The 12,703-nt window shown below is 40.0% G+C and overlaps 1 protein-coding gene across 6 annotated transcripts in view; it reads right to left on the minus strand.

Moving 5' to 3' along the window:
- Positions 1-12,603, minus strand: part of tox2 (TOX high mobility group box family member 2) — a 79,027-nt gene extending 66,424 nt beyond the window's left edge. For 5 of the 6 annotated variants that reach the window (XM_029247786.1, XM_029247781.1, XM_029247784.1 and 2 more), the window contains exon 1: positions 11,860-12,603. In XM_029247786.1, the coding sequence (XP_029103619.1) occupies positions 11,860-11,967 (108 nt within the window). In that variant the 5' untranslated portion in view covers positions 11,968-12,603. Of the gene's footprint in view, positions 1-36; positions 130-11,859 lie in introns of those variants that run through there. The other variant, XM_029247783.1, reaches the window with a different exon arrangement.
- Positions 12,604-12,703: the final 100 nt, after the last annotated feature.

The following is a 12,703-nucleotide window of genomic DNA, read 5'->3' on the forward strand; positions in this document are numbered from 1 at the left end:
ATAGCAGTAGGTAACCTTAGACGGGACTGACCTTACCTTAGTTAATAAAACATTACAATCTTTTCAAGATGGTGCGCTCACTTACACACTAAAAACTGCAAGATCTGTTTCCCATCGAACATTTTCCATGTTTGCAGGTGATTTTTGTTTCTCTCTGCCTTATTTCCAAGGACAATGAGATCGGTATTTTCCATTACAGGCTCTGTAACTATGGTGATGAGTATGAAATACACTTGGCAAAACAACAGCATGTTCTCCGCACTGTAAGGAGACCCTGTGTTCATCAGAGCTGTATTACTCCATGATGAAACGCTATAGTGCTCTGCTGTGACAGACGCTCTCAGTTTATCTGCTCTCTTCACTGCATCATCAACAGTATCTTCAAACAGTACACAGGGCAAAGATAATACTCTGGAAAACTATTTTTAACTGAGATGACAAAACCCTCCCCACCCCCAATGCCTCTGCAAACAGGCAATTATGGTTTTGTAATCTCCAACATTTATGGCAGATGAGCAGTGGCCTACCCAGGCCAAAACACCGGTCGCTGGGTTGATTTAAGTTATTGCGTGCTTAACATCATGCAAAAGCCATTTTTTTAATATTAAATGCGTTCTGAATGGGGTGCAATTTCTTTTTCTGTTTTTACGAAGCTGAAGCCAGGAAGCCCAAGCAACCTTTGGCTTGTGAATATGATATGAATCATCCCTATTCCTTTGACATGTGTTTCATTAAAGCATCCCTTTGATGACTGCAAATAAATACTTTTTTTTTTTTTGATAGATGCTCTGGCCTTGTCATCCTGCACAGCAGTATGAAATTGCTGGATCTAATTGAATTCCTTACACACCAAGCTCAGGTCAAATACCGCAAGCCACCAGTCAGATCTAAGTGTTGCCTCAGGCAGTACACATGCTTTTTCTCACTGTTAAGTGCTCCAAGCACAAAAGAAAAACCTTTTAATTAATCATTACTTTTTTCAGTTGTACTACAATGGGTAGATATCGTGAATGGTATAGCGGCAGACAAACGCCCGAAGCACAGGTTTTTCATTTCAGAAAAGGATGTGTTGTGCACAGATTGAACTCAACAAGGTTCTTCTGTCCACCTCTATGATGGTTCTCCTGACACCGTGCCAAAGGCCTCCGGAGGTACGGCGCTCCTGCCAGTGCGCTTTCAATTCTCCTACTCTCTCATAAAATTAAAAAAATCACAGCAACAAATGCTTATGTGCAACATACACAGGGACACAGTGCCCATGCAGCAAACAATCCCACTAAAATAGCAGTGATTTAAAGAAAGGAAAAGTCTTGCATTGCTGTCCCATGTTATTCAGTAAAGTTAGTTCAGGGCTTCATAAATGTGACTGTCATGATTTCCTGCAAATGCGGGGTGTTTTCAATGATTCTCATCAAGAACAAAATGCACACACCCTCATCTGTTCAGGTCACACTAGTGGAAACAAGATTCTGCGTATAAGGCCAGAGAAGAACACAGCGTCGGAGCTCTGCACCTCACCTGTTTAAAGGTGTGCGTTCCACCTAGACAGCTTAATTCTGCCATCCTTCTGTAAGTACAAAGAGTAAGGAAGGCAGCAGAATGAGTGCTTGATGTCTGGTCCAGGGCACAGTGGTAGCTCCTCTAGCAGGCCTCTAGCAGCCCTGTTCTGAGGGGTACAGTGATAGCTCCTCCGGCAGGCCTATGGAACTCTCCGGCTTCCAAAGCCCGCCATCTACAGAGCTATTTGCCTAGAACTTGCCTCAGGAACATATGACAAATGGTCATCTTCTCCCAGACTCACCAGATCCTCAGCAGCTGTGTTTCTTCTGTGGTTCTTTTCCCTCTGATTCACTTTGCCATTTATCCACATTTACTACACATTTAAACAATTCTCAAATAATAATAATAATAATAATAATAATAATAAGAAGAAGAAGAAGAAGAAGAAGAAGAAGAAATTCTTTACTGCACACGACTGGTGTCTTGTCCAGAGCAAACCCTGCCTGTGAGGCGTCAGCGAATAATATTCTGCAACCCTGTAACGCTAAAGGTAAACATTTTTTTCACTTTGCGACTCCTAAAATGCCCTCTGCTCATAAAGAACATCTTATAAGAGCACTAGAGACAGCTGACAGGGTTGTTGTTTAGTCTCTAGCCGATGCAGTGCTACCCAGCATGATTCCATTGATGGCAGCGGTATGAAAGATTCAGTTTCATACATTTCTCATCAAATGGGGCCAAATGTTTAAAGAGCACTGGCCACAAGAACCTCCTTGTCTGAGCCCCTTCATTCACCTTTTCACCAAGCGTAGAAACGATCTGTGCCCAGCGCACCTAAAGAAAAGACATGCTATTCTTTCAAGTCACTTTGTGAGCAAGCCCACATCTGGTAGCGAGGCTCATTTTGGTTAACAAGGAACAGGGGAGCACTGTAAACAATGCAAAAAGGAGAGCCCCCAAAATTCCCCAGTCAAGACCTCAAACCTGGCAGTTATGAAAGACATAAAGCTACAAGAGCAACTCTGTCTTGAAATGCATCTTTCAGAATAACTGTGATAACACAGTCATACATTATTTATATGCGGTTTCAGCTGAAAATATTGCAAGTAAGTGACAGTGATTCTTTACATATGCTCTCTACATAACTGAATATTAACAAAAAATATCCAAAGAAGACTAACTGTTAAATTGGAACATTTTAAAGACGAGTAAATTTTGCATTCAATTTCACAAATTCTCAACTGGGTATTCTTACTTTCTTCTGCAGCGGTAACACCTTTTTTAGCATTACGCCCATGCAAAAATTACAAATGATATACATAAATATACATAAATAAAAGACAGAAATTGGGCAGTTTCCTGTACTGCACTGTATTGCTTGAAGTGTTTTTGTTAATAAAAAATATTCTCTTTTTTTTTTAAGGCTTAACCTGTAGCAAGCAATTATTGAGCGTATCAACTTGCGGCTATTAACACACATTTGACACCATTTGAAAGCAAGTGGTTCAAAAGGAAGGAAACGTTCTAAACTCTGCAAAGCCAATAACAACTAAAAAAAGAAAAAAGAAAAACTGTATCAGTCACCAGCCTCTGTGTAATAATGAAACTAACATCTCATATTGCACATAATGTGGTACCTGTGTGGATTTAAAAAAAGAAAATGTAAAGCACCAGATGTGTCATTTAAAATAAGCACTTTGCAGCATAAAACATAATTCTGCCTTTTTTTTAGCTGGTCTCCCTTTAATAATCTTAAATGCATATTTTCGTATTGTTTCCTGGAAATAATTTGGCTATTTAAAAAAAAATTGAAACCGGCATTGAAAATGAAGCAAAGAAAAAAAAAAAAAAAAAAAAAAAAGGCAGATTAGCAAAGATTTGAAAAAGACGAAGGTCTGTCTGGATTTATGTAAACAGTGTGTCCTTGAGGCAGAGGGTCGGCCATTATTCGGCTCATTAACGTCTTTGCCTTTGCCGCTGCCCTGCGTCAGAGGGGTTTATTCAGAGTGACACCCAGACCTGCAGGTTTTTGGACTGTGTTCAATCAGCTATGGACTTATCCTGTAGCCTCCTCTGTAGAAAGTCCTCCAATCTGCTTGTGCACTCTACATGCTGAATAAAACCACTCATGTTTCGAGTTTTCTGTGCGCACTCTTTGCAGCCGAACGCTAATTAAGCGGGCCTTCGGCAAGGCACGGACGGGGCTGTATTTTAAAGAATCAGCCATGACAGGTAAACGATTTAAGAGCCGGTGCCGATCAGGAAATGGGTCGTGAACCACGGCGAAGTCGAAGATCAAAAAAGCCAGAATTCAGAAAGTATTTACCATCATATCACGGACACCCGGAATCGATTATTTTATGATGCGTAATGCTGATTTAAAAAAATACAGTAGAATTAATATGAGCAATGTTTCTACTCCACGGCATGGCCTACAGTGTAGATGTAAAGCATCTGCATCTCAACAGACACAGATGGTTAATAATATGCAAATTTCAGCAATTAGAGGGTTTTTTCTGTTTCCTAGCACTTAAAACTATTACCAAATATAATGAGCACTTAATGGAATACCCGTGGGTAAGTTGCACAGTAGGTGTTGGCAGAGCCTGTGAAGTACTTGGCTGCAGGTTATTCTAGAGTGTGGGCCATACCCCACAGGACTCCCTTTTCTTATTTACTAGCAGCTCGACTGAAGCAGGTTCCTTCAAAGTAACAGCCCACTCGCAGCAACAGGCTCTCATATCCTCGTGCCAAACCCCCTAATTAGTGCTCCGCTATCTTCCCTGCCACCACTGATGTGGCGTTAAAAAGTAGACTCCGTCCTCGCGTTGCTTGATTGTCCATTTTCGGCTTTTTTTTTTTTTTTTTTAATAATCCTAGGCTGATTAATGCATGGCTCAGAAATGAGCTAATTAATTTTCCAAGGTTTAACAATGCCTGTGCCTCTGAGAAGTGGATGAAGCTATTTCACCACAGTTTCTTTGTCTTCTCAGACGCACCAGTTTATCATGTGTGTTATGTCTTCCGTCAGCAAATCCGCATGTGCAAAAAGCTGCACAGGGGTTATACATGCAACACCTATGAACGGCATTTAATTAGAAGAAAATATTGAATATACTTGTACTTGTTGTGCTTATTCACAACAGCTTTGAGAAAAGCTATTAAAAGGAAATAACCGTAGCGAGTGGTGAAGGATTCTGGATCATACCGGTAGGAGAGATCATAGCTCACATACACAGGCTGTGTCCTCTCAGCTGAGAATAACTATTGTAAAACATGCAATCCATCTCATCAAAAAAGCACAATGGCACTTTCTCGTAAGTGAATAAGTAGCGCGCCGCCAACGACACTTTGTCATATGGGAATCCACATACATCCGCATAAATGGTCACTATAGCTGCAGAAATGACTAACGTGCACGTAACGTGAAAAGGAATTATATTTTTCTTACATTAATTTTCCTTAGGCAGCAAAATTTCACAAAAAGAGCATACAGTTTAGAATGTTGCTAAAGTAGATGAGGAACAAGGCTCTATATTTCTAATCTTATTTCAGCTGTGCTCTTAATGTCCTTTTCAAGAAAAACTGTGAAGAGGAAACAAGCTGCAATAAATGTTGCCTTTGGCATTTAAAGGGCAAAAGAGACCATCAAATAAAATAAATCATTTCTTACACCAACAGCCTTATCTAAACATGAAAGCCACAAGAACAGTTCTTGTTTCCGCCTTGACACCTTACTGGCACACTATACAATCAGGAAGTCCCAGGCATGCAAAACATATAAGTAAGACTGTTTATTTGCATTACTACTTTTGTTTTGCTCTTGTTTGGTGTTTGCACTTTGACACATAACTACACACGGGCATCAGATGGTTACTGCCAATTGTCCTGAAGCCGATATATAAAAGTGCAGTGGACATACAGTTACCAGCCAAGACCAGGAGCACATGTTTACATGGGAAATGTCATTTCTCCATAATTTTTCTATTTACATAATGAGCATTTCTATACATCAGTACAGCTTTTCGTTTCAAATACAAAGTGGAAATAGCACTATAACATACTAGGTCAAAATCTCACAACAACAGATTCTAAACCTGACAAATATTTAGCATGGATAAACCTCTGGCTGCTTTTTAATACTTGACTTTTTTTTCCTAATCACAACAATTGGTGTTCAATAGAGTTAAGCAAAGTGTTTCTGAATAACTAGGGGTTCTGGAGTTTTTATTGGCAAATGAGTGCTCCTGTTCATTGTTTGGTGCACAGTATTGCATATGACTGCCTCACAAAGTGGTCAAGTGCATTTAATCATTGCTAATCAGCAACAGGCCCTCTCCGGCATGACCTCTTGACATCTGTGGCTGAAACATAAATAAAGGCCTTTCGTCTGTACAATATAGTGAATTTTAATTAAAAGCAGGAATAAACCTGCTAGCCTTCACACACAAAATATGCCATAAATATATACAATCCACTGCTCCAAGAACACCCAGCAATAAAGCTGCTCTTAAAAAAACAGCATATGAAGATGACACATTTTGTTGTGGTGAAACTAGTCACATTCTGCATTAAAGCTACAAAGCCCGAGCGCATCCCTTCAAAATGCATTCCTTGCTATACTGTCTGAATGAACCCACTCTGTTCAAGTATGAATAGCAATAGTGCTCAAATTCCACAGTCAGCAAAACACATGAATGGCTGCAGTAAATTCTAGCACATTCTGCCGACCCAGGACTTATTATTTCCACTTAATTAACATTTTCCATGTGCATACCATGGCTGTTGAAATGGCAACCCATTTCTGAGGACAAGATCATCGCCAAAGATGTAACAATTATTAATTCTGAAAAAAAAAACAAAAGGTATATCATTTTGCATGAGGTTGTGGGAAAAATCTGTCTTAAAACTCAATGAATGATCTTCTATCCGTGCTGCAAAACTTAACGATAGTTAAACCGACAGAAATCCTGATATACTTAAAGAACATAAAATGAAATGGATACCACTGCATATGACTATGATGTATTAAAACTGGTAGTGTTTATTGGCTATATTATTTAAATCTGAGACTAACATTTTTGCTTGGTATAAAATCATAAATATAAGCACAATAAGAGCATGGAAGAATTGATATTGGGCCTCCATATACATTTCATAAATGTAACATCAGAAATATAAAATGTATACACCTATTTAAAAAATGGCAACTACATCAATAATGTCACCAGGATGTTTTTTTAAGTTTGAAGACTAGCTGTACAAGTTTGTATGTACCCTCATACTTTGTAAATGAATAAGTTTAAACCGTGATGGCATTTCCACAACAGTATGAAGACTTGAGGCTCTATTTGGTTGAAGTGAATTTTTCCTCCAAAGACCTCAAAAACCTGGCAATGCTCTAGGCCAGTAATTGCAAGGCTTCATGTTATTTTTAGCCCATTAAATCATCACTCTATAAACTGAAATGGACAAGTTTTAAAAGCTAGCGTACGAGGTCTCGAAATGGTTAAAAGGGAGCCGAGCCCTGTTAGTCCTTCATTGCTTATCTCCCTTGCTTCCCACACACTCAGTCATTTTGAACTCATTATCTAGTCAGCACATCCACAAAAGTGAACTCTTGTATCGTGGAATGGAATTTTTAACACTGGCTATTTTTGTGGCCCTCTGGCTAGAATATGAGCAAATAATGCCTGATCCATGCGTCAAGTTCTCATTTTATATAATAAACCGTATTTCAAAGTTCTCAGAACAATACTGCAACAGGTTATTATGCATAACTTCTACATTTGATTGCCTACTATTCCACAAAGCTTCCAGAGTGGTGTTAAAATGTCCAAGCTGACACTTAATCGATAAGAAAAAAAGTCTAAAAGGCATAAGGAGACCGAACCCACTGAACAATAAATGGCTCTTCTGGCCTTCTTTCTCTGTAAGTACAGGAAGCATGCAGGAGCAGAATGTTTTGTTTACGTAATCAAATTAGCCACTTGAGGAAGCACCATACTTAAATATTTATAAAAAACTTCAGGTGCAAAATGTTCAAAAAAGATTTTACTTTAAGGAATTTTCCCTAGTTTTCTTACTTAACAACACTACAGCATTTCATACCAATTTGTTAAAATTCATTGCAACCTTTTGCCTGTTTCAAGATGTTTGAGGGATTAGAAAAATGTATCTGGTTAATGCAATAAGCAAAAATTTGTACTGGCTAATTATTCTGCTAATTTGACAAACATCTGATCATGAACAAGATATTAATAAACAACAGAAATCCCACAAGAAGGTCAACTTAAAATGTACGGGTTACATTCTTGTTGGCGTTGCTTTTAAATTACAGAACCAACCATCTGAGCTTTGACAGTCTCCTAATTTACAGTAAAAGTCTGTAAAGAAGCACAATGACACACAATTTGACATTACTCATTCACACTTTTTAGTGGGATGCAGTTATCATAAAGGTAGGAACATTGTGACTAATTCTTTAACTTTCATTTTATTAACATAAAAACCGTCACAGAGAACTTTCACACCTTTTTTTCACAAACAATACATGTGTGCATTTGTTATGAAAAGGAATGAAATGTAACTAACCAGATTTTTTTTTTACATTTCTGAGCCACTTAAAGCAATGCTAAACATGTACTACATACAGACAAGAAAGTAATAATAGTTCTTGGATGAAATCCTCTAAATATCACAATATCACAATACAGCATAGTGTATAGTGAAAATAAAGTCTTTACCTTGCTGTGTCACATTATATAAGGACATGTTTAAAACTACCATTATTTTTATATTACACTGCAGGTACAGCTGATTCACTGGAAGTAAAAACAATTCCACATTGAAAAATAATAAATTAGCATGAATTCATACTAGTGTGTTCTGGCAAGTGTTAGAATACTAGAATCACTGATAGGCCCAAGTGCAATTGCTGACGATATGCAGTTCTTGACTTTTGTGCTGAACACTGTTACTTTCATAATACCGACTTCATGGAAGGGGAAAAAAAAGCATAGTGCATTTGGTTCTGCTGAGCCCCCAAGAATTAACACACTTCTTTCGTTCTTAGTATGATGCCTCGTATTCTTTTACCACTTTTCAAAAAGTTAAACCATATAAACCTCATGCAGTACCAATGACGCCTATGATTCATCAGTTATAAGATAAGAAGACACATGAACATGATGTTCCTGAGGCTTTATGTAGCTGCTCAAACCATCAGCAAAATGTTATTGTCAGTTTCAGTCTTAACTCATTTAGGATGTCCTCAACTGTATTATTAAAATAGAATTTTGCAGAGAAAGTACGAAAAACAAACAAAATGGGTCACATAGGGCCATGCCCGTGTTGAGTTGTGCTCACATCAATGTACTCTTTATGCTAAACCCTGTTCTGCCTAATGAAGGACTACATCTGAAGATGACTAATAAGCTTTTAAAAATGTTTTAACACTTACACTTTAATTTATAAATCTGAAGCTAGTGTGGGTTTTTTTTTTCAAGAAACAACCCTGTTCATGAATTTCTGTAAGGTTTAATCCTAACTTCCAAAGTGAATATGAGCATCATTAGCCACCAGAAAAGGTTTCAAAACAAACAAGAGCTCCTTATATCTGAACACATTATAAAAACATTGCAGATAAATCATAAAAGATCTAACATTCTAACATTTTCTGCAATTTTATGTCAATATGACAAATTCTGCAATTTAATTTCTTATGAAACAGGAAAACTTTCTGAACAGCAACCATGTTGTTATGATATACTTGTTCATGTATGTCTGGAACACACCCAGGCTGAAGGCCCAACCATGGATAAGCCACCTGGAGCTTTTTTGGGGAGAGCCACAATAATATAATATATTACATATCTGGGGGGACATTATTACATATATTTCTCTACCTGAACAGCCTATCTCATAATTTTTACATTCTTGCACTTATTAAAGATACGTTGCTACAATAAACCATTGTATTGTATATGCACAATCCGAATGGAGTATTTGCCTGAGATTAAAGGGAATCTGTATGAATTCATTTTCATGCGCTTTTCCCCATATCATTTCAGATACAACTTGTGAAGGGTTTTCTTAACACTGCCAGTTAGCACAAGTTGCTGCTTGCCTAGTGGAAAGTAGATCAAATTAAGGTTGAAAATGTCATCAGGGTAATGAGGGAAATCTGACAATTACTTGAACTGTTTCTCGAGCCAAGAGTTACTAAAACAAATCTACATTTTTTTTTTTCATTTTCTTCTTCTTCTCCTCCTTCCTTGTGTTCAGGCCCACGCTATTGAGCGAAGACACTTGAAACCTGTTCAAAAGTACACGCATGCGCACAAACGTCCGCGACGAGGGCGCGCGAGCCTTTGCACTCGCTAATGAGGGAAGGAGGTGGGCGCGCGCGGATCGTTTCATTTTAGTTATACGCATTAGCCAAAGCCTGTCATGGAGCGTCGTGTGAAAGCTGAGTTGCCGGATTACAGTTCCGCATTGCACCGTATTCCAGCATGTATCTCAGAATATGCTGTGTGTATAAAAACGACGAGTATTTTTATAAAACAGGACCTACATACGAGGCACTGACTGGCACAGCACACGTTCGCCTATAATAAAATATCAGTAACGTCACCGTTTCCTATCACTTTCACAGTATTAGTTCTGACAAGACTATAATTTTGGAAATACACCAAAATACAGGCTACTTAAAGTAAACTTTCCGCTAAAAAGTACTACCAAGATAATTTGTCTTCTTTATGCAAATGTTCGTAAGTGAATAATCATGCATGCAAAATTTTTACCCATGATGACTACGTGCTTTACATACATGTCGACAGTCCGCTATAAAAAGTAGTACTTTAAAAAGAAAGAAGACAATTCTGAATGTGCCTGTGCAACCTACAACCACTAATTTCTACACCGTGTACAAAATTTCATGATGAGGGTCCTGTCAAAGAAGTTATAAAACTATCAGTGTATAAGCTTTCCGAACAGTCAGTCAGAGTGTATATCAATCAATGAGTCGACAAAATCAGTACGCTAGTAGTTTAAAATGCTCAGAGTAATCACCGAACAGTTAATAACTGCTCATAAAACGACGAAGTACGCGCCAACATGCAGTAATTAAGTGCAGTATGTGCCTAGGAAACTCTACAAGTTCAGTCCTGATGTTCGCAATACGAGCCTCACACACACAACCTGCACACAGAAAACTGCTGCCCGCGCGCGCGCGCGCCTGTGTGTTCTACACGGATCGGTTTTCTTATCATGTTTTGTTGCTAACATATTTTACCTCAGTGTGTTGGTTAAAGAGACGGAAGAAGTCGGGAACTAGCAGTTTTCCTGCGAAATGTGCTCTCCCGTTCTTCCGACCGCGGCAATGAATGCTACTAGGGCTCGTATTTGGGCGGACGTCTTGCTTGAACGTTGACAAATCTTACATTTTTTGCATGTGCGGAGTTCATGCTAAATAAAATACTGATACTCCTTCCTTGTCGAGCCATGTCGCGCTGTTAAAAAGAACCGAATGTGGTGTGAACTAGTGAGTGAATGGATGTATGTAGGTCCAGTACGTATATGGGACGTATGTTTGCTAAAGGCGGAGAAGCTCTGCGCCACAATGGAGTCGTTCAAAACACGGACTCCCCAGCGAGGAAAAATGTGGATTTCAGCATTTCGGCACTAATGACACGCCAGAGACGTTACAATTATTAGACCAACGCAAGTTTTTTCGTACTTTACAAGCCGAACTCGCGTTTAACTGCACGTGTTCCGCAACTGCGCACTAAAAGGCACCTTTTTTTTGTTTTCTACAGTAACTACAGTAGTAGTAGCGATGAAGACAAGTGGCTCCGCAAACAGAGACGAACACGCGCACATTCGCGCATTTCAGATGACCCTTCATTCACAGACTGCACCCACTCCCATGCTGCTCCCTATGATGAGAGATGCTTCCCACCTACAAACTATTTTTAAGGCTGCGAACCACAGTAACTTCGCGAGAGTTTTCCCTCGAAAATGACACGCAGCCCGATGTTACAGTCCGCGATGCACTGAAGTTTTGATCTTCGCTCCGTCCTCCGTGTGGCTTCGGACCACGAACTCGGATCGTTCACACGCGAACTAAGCCTGGGTCCAGTTTAGAGGGTCCCGACGTAAATCGAGGTACACAGAGACAGCACAGAGAAGGCAGAAACAACGCGGCTCTGCCGGTACAGTGAGTCTATAGTACAATAGAATAGTACATCACAACACACACACACACAGCACAGCACATCATCATCATCGAAATCGGGGTGACGGGGGACTCATGCAGGACAGTGCAGTGCAGTGGAACGAACGGGGTTGTTCTGTTACCTTGTTGCAGTGGTAATAGTCCAAAGAGCTGAGGCAACTCGGGTCGGCTGGCAGTGAACATGAACCCACGGTACCCACGCTGGAAGGGGGATAAAACCTCACGTCCATCTCAGAGTCCGCAAGACTGACGGCATGAACGCGGATTCCGTGTGTGTGCGCGCCTATGCGTGTGTATGTGTACGCGTGCGAGTGTGTGGCTCGCTCTCTCTATTGTTTAAACCGACAAAAAAGAAAAGAAACAGAAGGATAGAAAGAAAGAAAGGGGGTTGAGTCTCACGATGCACCCTTTCCTCACATCCGTTCGCGGTCGAACTTCAGCACCGACACCACTGGCTCTGTTTTGTGCGCGGAGAAGATGCTCGGCAGCGCACTCTTTTTACATGGTTTTCAAAAAGGGAAAACACGGAAAAAAAAAAAAGTACGCAAAAATATCAGCAAGGAAAAAAATGTGTGTAATGCACGTGCGCGACCCAGTAGCAACTAACGCAAGTTGTCTGCACTGAAAGATGAACTTTTTTTTTGTTCTGCTAGTATTCAACTCGCACGTTCATCGTGGAGCTCGGTTTGGAGATTGATACGCTGTTTTTGTTTTTTTTTTTGTTTTTTTTCTCCCCCCAATTCTTTTGCTCGTGGAACCTCGACCGTCCCTCAGCTGGGCGCGTAGCAGTGCTCGTCCGCGCGCGCTCCCGGAGTTGCGCTCGGGCTGCTCCGCTGCCTCCTCGATGCCATGCGACCTCTGCTGATAATGGCAGGAATGGAGGGAGGAGGAGCGGCCCGGAGTTGGGGGTGGGGGGGTGGTGTAGCCGAGCTGGAGAATCGAATAGGGATCCAGTCGATCGGGGCT

Source organism: Scleropages formosus, chromosome 22, assembly GCF_900964775.1.
Source record: "Scleropages formosus chromosome 22, fSclFor1.1, whole genome shotgun sequence".
Taxonomy (NCBI): Eukaryota; Metazoa; Chordata; class Actinopteri; order Osteoglossiformes; family Osteoglossidae; genus Scleropages; species Scleropages formosus.